The sequence below is a fragment of the Manis pentadactyla genome, chromosome 10, assembly GCF_030020395.1.
Source record: "Manis pentadactyla isolate mManPen7 chromosome 10, mManPen7.hap1, whole genome shotgun sequence".
NCBI classification, from domain to species: domain Eukaryota; kingdom Metazoa; phylum Chordata; class Mammalia; order Pholidota; family Manidae; genus Manis; species Manis pentadactyla.
In genome coordinates, this window is record NC_080028.1 from 123,393,978 (window position 1) to 123,409,987 (window position 16,010).

The window sequence follows — 16,010 nt, forward strand, 5'->3', positions numbered from 1 at the left end:
CAGAAGAATTCTGGTTGTCCCATGCATTGAGGGTGCCAGTAGCAATCCCCCTCCAGTTGTGACCACTAACAATGGCCCTATAAATGGCTAAATGCCCCCACAAGGCAAAATACCCTAGCTGAGACTCAGTCACCTGGAGACAATATCCATAAATCCTGCCTGCTAAGGTCCTGAGGCCTGTCTGACTGCCTGTACTTCTCTTGGTTGTTTCCCTGTTTTACATTTTTTCCTCTTTTGAGTGCAAGAATTTCTGTGCATTCAGTTGTTTCTGCATCACACCTCAAAACACAGTAAAAAATATAAATACCTCCCCCACTATAGTTTTGTTAAGCAAGTCAGGATTGGGTTCTGTTTCTTCAACCAAAGGAATCTTAGCAAATACACTCACATTCAAGAATCATCTCAGGTGTCTTGTCATTCAAAGTGGTGGAAATCATCTGTCATCTATCAACCCATCATAAGCCAAAGAGTTCTTAACTCAACCATCTCTGGCAGATCTGAGCACAAAGGAATGAAGGAAACAGGTGATTCTGGACCATCAGGACACTGGAAATATACCACGATGCATCAGTAACAAGAACCCTAGAGTAACACAGCTTGGTGGAGGAACATTCACCCTACCAGAGCGGGAGGGGCTTGACCGTGGTCCAGTGTTTGGAACTGACATCAGCACGTGAGGAAGCTGAGAAGCTAAGAAGCCGTGGTGGCTTCAGACACAGGCCTTGTCCATCCCAGGAGGGATTTCTACAACGGGTTCCTCAGTGAAGCTCTGACTCTCTAGAACCAAACGTACAGAAAATACACATTATGCAGGCAGCATCACACGTCCAAGCCCCACAACTGTTTGGACAGGCAAGGATCCCATATGCTCTGCATTCCCCTCAGCGATGGAAGGCCTTTTCTCCATCCCCTGGCCACCCCATCACCATGCAGCAGGTGGGAGCTGTGTTCCCTCACTACATGGACAGGGACAGGTCGCAGCAGCTGATGACTGGCATTCTGTATGATGGGCGAACATGTCCAACATCTGCTCAGCCTCCGCACAAATCTTAGGCCCTCTGGCAGGCAGTACCGAGTCCCTCAGCTAAGTCACAAAGGGAGCCACCTGCCAAAACGCCAGGTGTGAAACAAGCCCCGGCTCATTAGAGTCCTTAAGCCCCACATTCCGGGAAACGGCTCCAGGCAGATACGGGGCTGCCATGCAGCCTGTCTCCGTGAGGCCCGATGAGCCACCTTATTAAGATGGACATTGGATGGTCCATGTCAATTTCACAGTTTCTGTCAAAACCTCCCCGATTGCAGGCACCTCGGTGTTTACACCTCTCAGCACAACAAATGCAGAGCTGCTGAAGGGAGAAACAACGCGCCACCACAGCAGCAACAGGAGACACCGCCTGCAAGCTGTCCGCGGCCCCCGGAGGAACTAACAATGTTTGACAGAGAATGTGTGTTGGTAACGTCGCTTGATTTGTGTTTAAAGGGAAAACAGAAAATGTATTTCCAGAAGGTTTAGATATTGAAAACCAAAAAGAAGTTCTCACAAACAAAGCCACAAGGACCATGTCCCAGCTGTCCCCTCCCTGCCATTTGTCAATGCCTCTCCTCTCGTTTTGATCTCGCAGAGGAACCGGGCTTCCACGGGGGAACCAGACCTTCCAACAGAGGCCTGCGAGACCCAGGGAGGAGAGCCGATCAGAAACGACAGTGGCACGAAACCCCGCTGGCCTTTGGCTCAGAATAGGCCATACGGGGAGAGAGGCAAGACCGCTCCCCCACGGAGGACGGGGAGCTGCCCCAAGGCCCCGCAGGGGAGCAGGGTGCCGCCCCTGGGCTCCGGAGCTCGGCTGCCTGGGCGGACACCCCGGGCCTGCCATTTCCCAGCCCTGAGAGCGAGGGCTGGTTATTGTCATTGGCCGAGCCTCAGTCTCCTTTAAAAATAAGTCTTCACAGGATGGTTTAGACTAATAGAAATATTCTACGGAAAACGCCCAATGGAGTGACCAGCAGCATTAGCAAGAGTAGACATAATAATATAATTGTGATTATGTAAGTGTGATTATATAAATACAGTATGATTGAGTATATAGTCATAATAATACAATTAAGCATAATTATGTAATCTATAATTATTAATAGTATTATACATCATATCTATTACATAACAATTATATATTGCATGATATATAATGTAATAATTACATGTTATATATAATAACACATATTACATATAATCATGCTTTACTTTCTGTATTATATAATCAATGATACATCATTATGTAATTACATATAATAGTATATCATAATTACAAGGTAATATATAATTATATGATTATTTCTTTTTATGTGTATGTTATATATAATACACATTAGTATACATACGTAATATATAATATGTAGTCATAATTATATAATCTCTAATACACTGTCATTATTTCTATTCTTTATTGAACCCTTACTATATTATATACCAAGTACCATTACCTGTGCCTTACAAGAACTAAGTCATCTGATTCCCAAAAGCAGCTCTGGACTTGACCCCATCCAGTGGAGGAGGTGCTTTTAATACGTCCATCTTACAGGTGAGAAAAATGTGGTACAAGCAGTTTTAGAAATTCCCCCAAAGAGGCAAAGATGAGATTCTCACCCAGCAGTCTGGCTTGAGAGCTCACACGCTTAGCTAACATGCAGCGGTGGCCCGGCCCAGACGCAGCAAACACTGAATGTTGCCTCGATCACACGGCGGGTTTTGGCCTTGGTTGTGACGGTCCACACTGCGCTTGGAAGCATACCTGCCAGTCGGCTTCCTGAGTCCTTTCTATGTGCTTGGGACTTTTGACACGCTTTGGTTTCTTGCACTACTGCTCACTGAGGCAGATGCTGCACAGGAAGGGGACCAACCACGTGCAAGGGCTCCCAGGCAGGAAGTGGTGCCCAAGGGCAGGCAGGTGGACGCAGGAGATGGACCAGGGAGTCAGCTCCAGAGCCCACAGCCCTACACCATCCTGTTCGCTTGTGTCTTCCCCTCTAAAACACAATGCTTGCATTAGACACTGTAGGTGAACCCCCTCACACATGGCCTGGTACACAGTAAGTGTCTGAAAATGAGCAGCTGTTGTGTTTATTCTAACTAAATGTGAAATGCCCAGTAGGCATTTTCTTCCAAGAAAATGATGGAAGTATGACTCTGTGATGCCATCTGCCCAGAGGGAGATCCTTTGCCCCTTCTAAATCCTCCACAAAGCCCCTGAGTTGTTGGTCAACCCCAGCTCCCATGTCCGACTGCCCGTCAGAAACCAGGGATTGCCAGTGATGCATGCAGCTCCCTGAGCCCTGCTTCTGTGGTTTGATGCAGACCATCCGGGCTCAGGGCAGGCACCTACATCACTGGTGGACTTGCCCAGGTTCTGATCAGTAGCAGGACTGAACACTTTGATGCAGGGAGCAAGTTGCAATGGCTCAGACCTGCATTTTTCCTTGAAATGTCCCTGCGTGCTGCCCAGGGCCAGTCGGCTGCCTTGCGCTCAGACATCCTCCCTGCCACCAGGCACTGACAGATGGGAGCTATTCTGATTATTTAACATTTATTAAGCGCCCACAGTGTGCTGGGAGCTGCATGGAACAGGGGTGTGGGTGGTGCCAAAGAGTCTGTCCCCAGAAGGCTGTGGCCACATGGAGGGGAGGAGCTGGACCACCTACCCCTTCAAAGCCTGCCCTCCCGTCCTCCCACCCAGCACCAGCTCCATCCCCGGAAGTCCGCTGAAGCAAGGAGACAAAGCTTTGAGCAAGGACTCAGCATGATGGGGTCTCGTGGGGCCCCAGCTCCACACACGGGCGACTGACTCCACGGGGAATGGGAGGGGATGGGGGCTTCACCCTACCCAAGGCCAGGGGCTGGTGATGTCCAATCCCATGGTGCGACGCCCCTCTCCCCTCCACAGCATCTCTGGCTGCAGCCCACTCTGCCCAGCTGTGCCGGAATCTCCTCTGAGAAGGGAACAGAAAGCTGCCCATCCACCCACAAACCTAGAGCATCTTCATATGAAGAGTTAGTGTGGCTCCCTGGGATGGCGTGACAAAACACGACAACTGCAAAGTTGGCCATCCATGGCTCCTACCATGAGCAGCTATGGCTCTTGAGGCTTCACAAATACCAGCCTGTGAAATCCTCGGGGCTCCCTTTGAAGTGGGGAAGACTTTGCCCCGCGGCCGGGTTGAGACAGTGGAAGCTCAGAGAGGTGGAGCGGCGTATTACACAGGGGCCAAGACGCAGACTCAGGTTGGTCGGAGTGGAAGGCCTACCTGAAGGGCACCACGGCTGCACCTCAGAGACCCCCAGGTGCGGGCAGGTTTTAGCTCTTTCATTCCTGACACTGACTCTGGGAGGCGGAGCATACGGCATTTAACTCCCACTTTCTAGACAAGCCAGCGGAAGCTCAGAGCTGTCAAACAACCTGCCCAAAGGCACAGGTCCTGGCTGACTCGCTTTCCCAGGTCCAACTCTTATGCTCTGCATTCTCTGGTCGGAATCCTCAGCTGCACCGCTTCACGAAAGGGGAAGGAGTAGTGAGGACCCTTGGTAACATGGGAGCTGACGGTCACCAAACGCTCCCATCTCTAGGGACCAGTGCAGAGCAGCAAGTGGAGGGCAGGACAGCAGCTGAGGGAGGCTGCCTTCTCCCACAGCCCCGGCGTGCTGGGCCCACAGCTCTGGGCCAGAGCTGGCCCCTGCCACAGAGACAGAGATCTTGCTGTCATCCTTCTCTCTCAGAAACAAAAACAACAGATAACTAAACACAAACACCCTTCGTCCCCCAGAACATACCAGAAACCCTGACACCTGGGAAGGATGAGAGAGAACCAGCCTTTAGGAGGCCATCTCCATCTTCCCAGGCTTGTAGAACAAGCCATCTTGACTGCGCAAGCTACTGACAGTGGTGAAGACCTCAGAGCGGGTGGGCTGAGTGGCAGTGAGACTCCGGAGTGTGCCCTCTAGCCCCACAAAGCTGTGTTTTACTTGTCCCTCTACCACCAATGGTGTGGCCATGTAATAAGCCACCTCTGAGGACAGAGACGGGGTCTTAGTCATCTCACAGTCCCCAGAGCTTAGCCAATAACTCCGCATGGAACCCTGCACCCATAAATAACTACTGAAAGGAACAGATGCATTTCACGATGCGTCTGCCTCCTACTTTTGCAAGCCTGAAACGTTCCAGCTAGAAACTGAGCATCGCAGAAGACAACGGTCCCAGTTACCGAGAGGAAAAGACCTGGGGAGTACTGAGTTCAATGTTCCTGGACACCTTGTGGGGCTCAGCAGTGAATACAGAGCTTCGTTGGCTGCTTCATGCCTGTGGGATGTATGTGTGATAGGTCTATCTTTAGACGGGAGAAAAACATAAACAGGGGTGAGTATGTCTGTCATAAATCAGCCAGAGAAAGCACTTACCCAAAACAACCTTTGAAAGACAGGGAGGGGGCTCCTTCTCAGCGTCAAAGGCTCAGATTGCTGAACACGAGAGCAGCAAAGAGGAGTGTGAAATCCACCAGTCTCTCCAGCCTTGCCCACCCTGTGCCAACACGGGGGAAAGAGCAGACTTGCTGAGATAGCATGCCTTTCAAATGATCAAAATGACAGATGGCTGCTGCAAAAACACATCCTTTTTATAGGACTGATAATCAGAAGAGATTGACGGTGTCCCTTTAATCTTTTAATTCAAAAAAAAAAAAGAGCCTGTCTATAAAACAGAATGGGGCGAGTTGCTAGCACTTCCAAGTGCTTTGGAGCAATGCAGGGTCTCCATTGCTTCAAACTTAATGACTGGAAGCCTTTGGTTTTTCTTTATTTATGCTTATTTATGTACGTATTGCTAATATAAAGAGAAGTGATCTGGTGGCATGATCTGAGAAACACGGTCCTTTGTCACTTGTGGTGTTACTGGATGTCCTGATCAGACTGCCTAGATTGTGGTGTTCTCACCTGGAAAAGAGTGGGAATGTCCCAAATAGATTCCAGTGGGAGACACCATTATAATTCATGTAGGTGGGAAGACACTGAGTAAAATCACCATATCTGCCTTTGATAAGTCTGATCACACACGGAGGAGAAGATGCATTAGGTGTTGACAATCCATTGCCTGGTGAACCTGACCACTGGGAACAGACATTTGGGATAATTAAGAACAGAAACCCATCATCTTCTTCCCTGGGGAGGTTGTGTGCAGGGCTCCCAGGAGAAAACACATGGTTGGATGTTTATAATAGCTTAGGTCTTATTGACAACTTATCATTGCCAGGACGATTGGTTTGGGGATGGGCATGGCCTGAAAGATAAGCCAAGCGGACTATCTGGAATTTTTACAGGAATAGTTGCAAGAGAGACTTGCTAAGGTGGGCTGGGATGCAAACTTGGAGTTGCAGGAGGTCCTCTTTGCCACCACTGGGACACGGTGGGCTGGTGCATGAAGATCAACCAGAGAGAGCCACTGTGGAGTCATGGGAAGCTGTGGCTTGGGTTGTTGGACCCTCTGAATTCAACCGTGTCTGAAGCTGGACATTTTCTTTTTCCCCTCTGAATTCTGTTTTTGTCACTTACAGATAAGAGTCCTCAACAAACACCTAGCTTACCTCTCCCTCTCTCTCTTCCTCCCTCTCTCCCCCCTCCAAAAAATGCAGTAAACATCTATCTATCTATCTATATGTCACATTAGAGCTGGAGGGTGTGGCCATCGCAGCAGAGCTGTATGGGCTGTGAGTGGAGAGAAAAACGACTCCTGTTCTCAGAACAGGGTGCTGGAAAGGTTCTCATTATCATCAATAAGAGTTGACGCTATTACAAACATCCAAACGTGTTTTTCTTCCCCAAAACCCTGCACACAACCTCCCCAGGGAGGTCAGTGACGAGTTTCGGTTAATTATCCTGAATGCCTGTTGTCAGTGGTCCCGTTCACAACAGACTGACATCATCAGCATATACATGCCTACCCTTTCTCATGCCTTAGGATGTAAGCTTCGTGTTGAAAAGGATCTTGTGTATTTTCTATTCTGCCTCATCACCTACTCCTATTAGTCCACAGCCTGGCAGATGAGTAGGTGCTCAATAAATAATTGTTGGATGAAGAGATGAATCACATTTAAAGCTCCCAACCATTTTGCAAGACAGGTAGTCCCAGCTTTCATTGCGGAGCTGAGAAAACAGCCTTGGAGAGGTTAATTGACAAGCCCATGGCCACACGCTTAGTAAATGCCAGAGCCAATATATCAACCTGGCCCTGTTTGATTCCAAATTCTCTCTGCCACCTCCCTGACTCTTTAATTTGGTCTGCTGTTGACACGGCCTCTTTGGCAGTACAGAAAAGTCACTTAGTGACTTAGATGGAGCAGCTTCAAAGTAAATGACACCACCAGCATTTATATCAGGTGTACATTCTGATTTCTTTCCCCATCAGCAGACATTCCAAACATGTAGATAACACTGCAGGGCAGCAATATCAAGATCTGAAAACAACTCCACTAGACACAGACCAAAAAGCAAGTTTATTTCCTTTAAGTTCACCCAGGAACACATCAAAGTGACCTGCGAGTTCCCCCATGTTTCTCTTCCTACAGAAATGGTTACTACTTTTGGTCCATTGTTACAACTAGCACTTTGATAACGCCCAGTATCACTGTGTATGTTGTATGCAAGATCTCTTGTAAAATACACTGCCAAATTCAGTGATGCTGATTTCTGCTTAAAATGCAGTGTGGGGCTTGTTTATACCATGGCTGTCCACATCAGAGAAGCATTAATCAGCATTTCTCTGCCACTGTCTAGCTCTGTGAAGTTTAAGTTGGGAAACGCTCAGCCTTCAGAGAGCTCACTGTCTCAGAAACGATGGTCAAGGGTGATCAGGATTCAAACCCAGTGGATTTGATTCAGAGAAGGGCATTATGGGGCCCATTTCTACACTGGGCACAGAGATTGAGGGCTTACGGGTTCCATTTCTGAGCTTCCTCCCAGCTCCTTTGGACCTACGTCTTCTGACTTTTGAAACCTATATTTAAGCCATGTCAAATCCCACAGTGCCAGTGGGTTGGGGAAGATACTAAAGCTCTATCCCGATGCGTCAGCCCAACGCTGTGAATTCACCTGAGTTCTCTGCTCTGCTAGGAAGGCCGTTCTCCTTGGCTCACCCAGTCCATGTTTTCTCACGGTTTACAGCTCAACTTGAACGCCACTTTCCCCTCTGAACCACACTCTTCTCCACTGACTCTGAGGCATCACCTCTCTCTCTCCTATGTTTTCATGTGTATTCCCATGGATCTACCTCAATAGTAGGTCAGTGGTTAAGAGGAAAGTCTCTGGTCCGACTGACCTGATTCAAATCTTCACTCAGTCACTGACATTCCTTGTGACCTTGGGCAAGTTAAATTTCTCCAAGTGTCAGTTTCTGGTTCTCCATGAGCAAAAAGAATGTCATCATGCATGACAGTGATTCCTTATCTGAGAACCCTAGGGGACCCCTGTACTTTGAAATTCATTAATTTTTTTTATTTTTTATTTTCCAGACAGGCATTTCAGTAGAAACACTGATAAGGTCTAACAGCCTCAGCAGGGTCTGAGACAATACTCTGAAGTCAAACACAACAATATCCCCATAGCAAAATATATGAATATTCACAGTGCGATAAAGAAAGTCTACAAATAGCCACAAGTCATTTCAGGTCAAGTTTTCTTCCCAAATAAGTTTTTGGTGCCAAACTCCCCCTCAAAAAACAGATTTTCAGAACTGTTTGGAATTTGAAATTACAGATAAGAGATGGTAGGCCAACAGCACCCAGCGTTATTACGCACGTAAATCGTGATGATCTGTAAGTACTGAGCACAGTGCTGACACATAGCAGGTGCCCCATAATTGTTATCTACCAGTCTTTTGGGCTGCTTTTACTACAGTATCACAGTTTTGTGTTTACCTATGTTCTCTTCCACGGGGCTGCAAACCCACAGGTCAGTGGCTATGATGGTCCAGGTGCCTAGAACAGTGCCTGGTACAGAATATGTGTGCAGAGAATGAATAATTACATTAACAAATGTGTGGTGAAGCAGGTGTAGCTCTGTTCACATGATCCTCCAGTAGGAAAAGAGTCTTCTGACCTATTATCTGTAATACCTGGATGAGATGGGAATTATTTGTCCGAGTATGGAGAATGATGTAGCCACGTACGGTCACAGGGCACTTCTGTGGGACAGATGTCTAGAGCAAAGAGGGCAAGTGTGACCTTGCCACCCAGGGCCAAGGGCTCCTTAGACCTAAATGCTAATCAAACAGGCTCACCGGTTATAAAGCCACCACTCTGATGATGGTGGTGATTTTTTCCTTAAACCTAGCTGACAAAAACAGGGCAATGCTGATTTGAATTTTTTTTTAAAAGGGAGGCCCTTCAAAGAATTATGAAACAGAAGTTCTTCTGCCACAGTGTCATTGGCTTTTGAGGTTGGAAAGCCCTTGAGAGGTATTCAAACTCCAATACACCAACCCTGCCAAATGGCCACGACCGCTGTTCGCATATTCCTAGCCACAGAGAGCTCACTGACGATGATGGAGCACACACTCTATTTTGGATCATCCTACTGTCTTGCCAATGACATTATTAAGGTATGGGGGCACCTTCTTAATTCCCTGTAGGAAAAGTCCTGCACCTTGAAAAGTTGGGAAGAAACCCACAAGGTGAAAGAGTTGGGATAGAGTCTGCTGGGATGCAGGACAGCTGACATCAGAAGCACGAGTGGAAAGGTGAGTGTGCGTGTTGGTGAGCATTACAACTTCTCTCCCTTTGAGTTGGTGTTCCTCCCTTTGCAAATGATACTGCAGTGGGGTGATTTGAGTTTCTTGGTGCCACTGGATAAGTGACATAGGCTGTCTCAAACCAGGAATAAAGCTGGTCTCTCCCTCTCTGCAGCATTTCCGTGTGTTCCACGGGGGTGGGGAAGAAGATGGCGAGTGTATCACAGCAGCTGGTCGAGGGGTTCCGCGTCGCACGGCTCTCCTGACTTACGGGTAACTAGTTACCAGAGGTGTCACTCGGGAAAACAAAGTATAATCGGGCTAAGATTTGCAAGTAAAATCACTTGTTCTTTCCAAAAATAACTGGATATGTTTCTCAAATGCTCGCAAAGGAGGAAGAAATGGGGCCTCCCCAATTCCTCAGCCGACCCATGTGTCTTCTCATCTATCACCGGGATAATATGTCCAGAGTGGCATTTCGTAATGACAGCAACATTCCAGCAAATCGATAGTTATTTAATTCCCAACAAGCTCTCAAGTCCATTAAGCCTGATTACATTCACCCATTTCAGTGGGTGCCGTTATTTTTCCTACACCGGCACTTAATCTATAACAGGAACTTATGAGAACTTTCAAAAGCAATTTCAGCATCAGTCAGCATAGAGTGAAGGGCGCGATTTGCTTGTAATTATTTATCAGACGGGGCGGCAGAGGGTCTGACAAAATTCCACTGGCTGACCTTCACCCAAAGTTTTCAATAGAAGCAAAAAGCCTTCCGGTTTGCCATTGAGTCCTTCTTCGGACTCCATGCCACACTGGCCTGCTCAGGCCAGGAAGATGGAACAATTTACATGCTGTTAAGGGCCCTTCTGCAGGCAGTCCATCTATTTCTCACATGTAATAGAGGAGACTCCAAACTGAGCAATGGCCCTGAATCTGGGATGACAGAATGTTTTGCTGTTACTCAGAATCACCCCTGGATGTCTCAAATCACCAAAATTCTGACGGTTCACACACAACATTCAGAAATGGAGAAAAAAGGTGTTTGACTAGAACCCTCCCCAGAAATTTTAACTAGTGAGTTAGGGTATTGAAAATTTTCAATCCACAGTTGGTATAGGCATAAGGAGGAAAGTGCACACTTAATTTTCCTTTCCTGTTTAGGAACGAGATACAGAATTTATTCCAAAGGGACGGTTGTTCTCAAACAAACAAAAAACAAACAACAATAAAACACCATCTGGGTTTCCTGCTTAGGCTCTGTCACCAGTGGATGTTAGCTTTTCACAGGGGACTTCAGACACGCACCCAGAAGCCAATGCTTGCTTAAAGAGACAAACTTATGGTAAAGGGGAAAGGTTCAGAATATCTTGTTGGTAGATGGATCTCCCTGCACAGAGTGAGTAACTTACAAGCAAAGCCGACACACGTTTCAATCCTCCACGTCTTGCCATCATTAAGCTGTAAACAGCTGGCAAGGGATTCCTAGAATAATCTTTGAACTTCATAAATTAACCATCAATAGAGTGTTCCTTTCTGCCTCGATGCCACCACTCACCCTGGGTTGGGGGGAGCGGTCTATGAACATAGACAAGCCACGTGAAGGCAGAGGTATGAATTACTGCCCCTTCTATTTCCCGGGTTAAAGCTCTTAACCAAGTCACCTCTTGATAAGTTACTCTGCCTCATGATCTGCTCTGGGAGACCGAGTCCCTCCGAAAGCTGGGAAGGAGAGCAAATCCTTTGCCCCGTGATCAACGTCCTGAAGCAAAGGCATGAATGTTAAACAGCAGCCAGATCAATACAAGCAAATATAGCTCAACTACACCATTTATTCAGCCATGAGAGATGTCAATAGCCAGATTAGGGTGATCCATCTTTTTGATTTCCTACTGTCTTCCCACTGACTACACGAGGGCTTTTTCCTGTATTAAAAGTGTTTGCTTTCTCAACCATAAAAATTCCAATTATTACTCTGAGCACTCTGGAGTTAAGTTGCTTGCTGGCAGTGGCCTTGAATTACCTGGATCAGTCCGGGGAAGTAGGGGGCTGCTGGAACGATCATAGGCACTCCATAGGGATGCAGGAGGACTCCTGGAGAAGGCAACATGCTTTACGTGGAGAGAGTATTCCCTCGGAAGCTCAACACATCAATGGAGAGCGAGGGGAAAAAAAAAATCTATAGACCCAACTTCTTCCGAACTACAAAGCTGAGAGGCGAATCACTTCTGTCAGGGGCCAAGCGCTCATCAAGGCGGGGAGCGGAAAGAAAGAAAATCCAGATCAGCAACTCTGAATGTGAAAGTTTTCTTCCCAGACGCCGAAGAGACACAGCAGCTGCACAGCTGAAACAACCAAAATGGAAGGAGCTATTTTGGGAATGGCTTGCCTAACATGACTAACCAAAGACTCTTCATTAATTTAGTTCTCAGAGTGAGAGAGAGAGAGAGAGAGAGAGAGAGAGAGAGAGAGAGAGAGAGAGAGAGACGCAGAGACAGAGAGGGAGGCAGGCAGGCTATGAGATGTGGGCTCTTCCTGAATGCATTTGGGCAAACGGCAAGGGACCGAGTCTGTATGGGAGTTTCAGACAGAACAACTGGAATATAAATGAAAATGTAAATGGATACGATTAACAGTTGTCACTTAAAACTCACGTAGGTGAATGTGGGCAGCCTTTGGTACCGATCAAAAAGAAACTAGGAAGACAGGCTGTTTTGTTTTTTTTTTAAATTCTTTTTCTCTCTCTCTCTCTCTCTCTCTCTCTCTCTCTCTCTCTCTCTCTTCTCTCTCTCTCTGGTTCTTTTAAAGGGGCGATTTGTGCAAATAATATAATACCACTACCAGCTAATATTTGCAGCGTGTACTCTGCAGAGAGGATGAGCTAAATTATTTACATGGGTTAGGAAAATTCATTCTGGCTACCGTGTGAAGTAAATACTCTCACAGTTCCAGGTAGCAAATGGGCATTGGTGTGAAGCTCATAGTAGCTGAACCGTTTGCTACTCGTCATACACTTGTTAAAGGCGCTGCTGGGCTATGGACACAATTCCTAACCAGGCCACACTGTATTCATTTCAGTATTTCATTCTGTAATAGAATTTCATATGCTTTAAAAAAAAATAACTTCCTTTGAGCTTTCAATGAGCATATATTAATATGCAATATATTAATAAGGGATGGTTCCCTATTCCCAGAGTTGAAAGGCATATTTAACATGCACCAAAACTATGGACACAAAGAAAATTCAAGCCAATATTTGTAATCTTTCTGATGTTTGAAAATACCCACGTGATTGTCTGGCATATGTTCCATGGTACTAGATAACTTCCTACAGGATTATTTGGGGTGGAACTATACTGATTTGGGTGTCCTGCATTCTAGCTGTGTGATTTTGAATAAGTTGCTTAGTGTCTCTGAACCTCACTTTCATTTGGAAAACTGAGATAATAATGGACCCTGCCTCCTAGGGTTGTTGAACAAATAAATTCCTTGACACCATCTCATGATGTGTATAAGAGGCTATTAGATATCCTTATCATGCGTTTCCTGTTCTCCTGATGGTTAAGAAAGACATCTTCAGCTTCAGATTGAAGGCACAGATAACATTCAAATTGTCATTCTTTTCATCTTCATAAAAGAATTATACTGAGATTTCCACCGTTTTGAGGGCAATGGTGCAAACTGAGTGGATCCACTCAACTAATGCTTGAGGCCCAGGGATCATTGCAAATCACCTTCAGACTGAACACCTGCTTGCCACATTCCACCTCTAACTCTAAACAGGACACAGGATATAGATTTTGTCGAAACTGGGAGAGTTTCAGACACCACAAAACATATTCAACTATTGGCTTTTTCTAAATCCGAATGTCAATTCCTCCACGTTTAGATAGCCAAGGTGTTTTTACACTACACTAATTTTAGTTGCTTGATTTAGCTGTATAATTACATTTCTAGATAACGACAGTGGACAGCGTTTGGCAGAGAATTCAATTATTTAAGGCTGAATTTTGGCCATCTTGACAAGGTCTCTCTGTAATTGATTCTCATGTATCAAAGTGGCCACATTGTTACAATTCAGAGGCTCCACTAACAGCTGCAAGTTGACCCCTCTTACTTAACAGCCTGATACTGTTTCTAACTTTAGCTTTTGACGATGGCTTTCAACACTGCAGCTTCTGAGAAGTTACCAGCTGGGACAGTGGCACCTCCAGGAGACAGCTTCCTGGGAGGGGAGAGGTATTCCTTACTTGGGTAAGGCCTGGGTCAGACTGAATTGTGTCTCTTTAGTACAAACATAAAAAACACTTTATAAAAGTGGAAAAACCACTGGGCCAGGAGGCAGGAAACTTAAATCAGTTATAAAGGCTAGAAATTTACACATTTAGACTCTTCATTTCCTGAACACAGAATAGAAGTAAAAATATCCACTTACTCTTCACCAAGAGTGTTCCAATAAGCAAAATTGTGAGAGTGTTTCGGGCGTGGCAGAGTTGTAGAAATCCGAAGGATCATTCTATTTATTTCTACATGGACTGTTTTTTTATTAAAGAACTTGATCATTTCAGCCAGAGAGAAATGAGAGAGATACATATAAGTGGGACACAGAGATATATAGCTATGTCCTTTGCAGAGGATATTTTCTTTTTTCTTTTGAAGACCTCTGTTATACAAAAGTTTTTGCTGCTTCTGAGCAATGAATACCTTTTTTCCTCTGAAAATGACGGCTGATTTTTTTATGACCCTTTTCACTTAAAGTGCTAAAAAGCTCAGAGCCACACAGGTTCGACTCTGCCCATTTTGTTGGCCTTTACTGCCCGCAATCCAAATATATTTTTATGTATATTATGCATATATGGATATTGCAATACGAATGTATTTGCATTCTTGTCCTCCTGCGTTCAGCACCTCCAGCTCTAACCACCGTTGCTCACATTTCCTCTGATTCTGATTCTATACTTCTATGTTACTGTCATATACAACCAGAGTGGTTGTATTTTGGGAACTGTATGAATTGAATGCATCCTTGCTCCAAACCCACGTCAAAAACTATGAAATAATGAAAAAGAAAAATAGATAACCATCACTAACCACAGCCTCTTTTTCCAGACACAGGCTCTGTTTTCCCAAACGGGAAGCCCCCAGTATTATCACACTGCAATGCTTCCTTCTTCGATCTGATTCCTCCACTAAAAGGCAGGGACCAAGTTCTCTGTATATTTGCTCCTCAGGGGCTGGTGCTTGTGGTACACGGTTGGCTCCCCTACCCAATGTCCAGTGTGTGGTATGAAGCTCATGGTGTTTTGCAGGAACTTTAAAGAAACATAGAATTAAAGAATAGAGTAAACCAAACAGGGGAGATAGTTCTGGCAGTGGCCAGGACACATAGGGAGGCCTCATAAATGTACTGAATTCAAATGCACAGCCATGCATCATTATCCACTCCGGCCATCACAGGCAGCGGATGGCAAACATTTTTCTGTTAAGTGGGTACATGATAATATTTTAGGTGCTGTGGACCTAATGCTCTCTGTTGCAGCTACTGCAAACTCTGCTGCTGTTGCATGACAGCATTTACAAAATGTAAATAAATACTGATTTCACCTGTCACAAAATATTCTTTAGATTTTTTTGCCCAACCATTTAAAAGCATAAAAACCATTCTTAGCCTGAGGGTTATACAAAGACAGGGAAAAGGCCTAATTTGGCTCATGGGCTTGCTGACCCCTAACCTAATTCAGAGCATATATTTTACCCAATAAAATATATTTTATCAGAGCATACATTTCATCCAAAGCTCTGGAAGTCAGACTTGATAACAACTGCAAATATATACATATATTTCTTTTCTGGACCCTTTTCAAGCGCTTCTTGCCTTCTCTGGCACTTCCTTGGTGTTAGTTCTGTTGATCTTCCCTGTGTGAGGCATTTCCATCAGGAGACCCTTTTTTCTTCCTTAGCCAGCCTTTGAGAGTTCAGCCTCATCCCCACCCCGTAAAAACAATTCTTTCATCTTTCTCCGCCTTCCAGGACGACACTCCCTTCTCGGGTACCGGCTTCTCCCTTCCTGTCCTAGATTAAAGCGGAGATGCCTCTCCCAATGTCGGCTACTGCACCTCCTTCCCCAGACCCGAAGAGCGAGTGTCAGGAGCGCTCTGCTCACCACCAGCCCTTCTAAGTGGCAGCCACCCCAAGTTTAAACACCCATGTAAGGAGAGGGAAGGGGACAGAAACCCAAGTGTTGGC

The 16,010-nt window shown here is 45.8% G+C and overlaps 1 protein-coding gene across 33 annotated transcripts in view; it reads right to left on the reverse strand.

The window, feature by feature from the left end:
* RBFOX1 (RNA binding fox-1 homolog 1) overlaps positions 1 to 16,010 on the reverse strand; it is a 1,882,478-nt gene that overhangs the window by 307,575 nt on the left and 1,558,893 nt on the right. For 2 of the 33 annotated variants that reach the window (XM_057487625.1, XM_036931722.2), the window contains exon 1: positions 11,788 to 12,115. The exons of 28 other annotated variants lie outside the window; for them this stretch is intronic. In XM_057487625.1, coding sequence (XP_057343608.1) covers positions 11,788 to 11,874 — 87 coding nt within the window. In that variant the 5' untranslated portion in view covers positions 11,875 to 12,115. Of the gene's footprint in view, positions 1 to 11,787; positions 12,116 to 16,010 lie in introns of those variants that run through there. 3 more of the 33 variants (XM_036931744.2, XM_057487621.1, XM_057487618.1) reach the window with 2 other exon arrangements.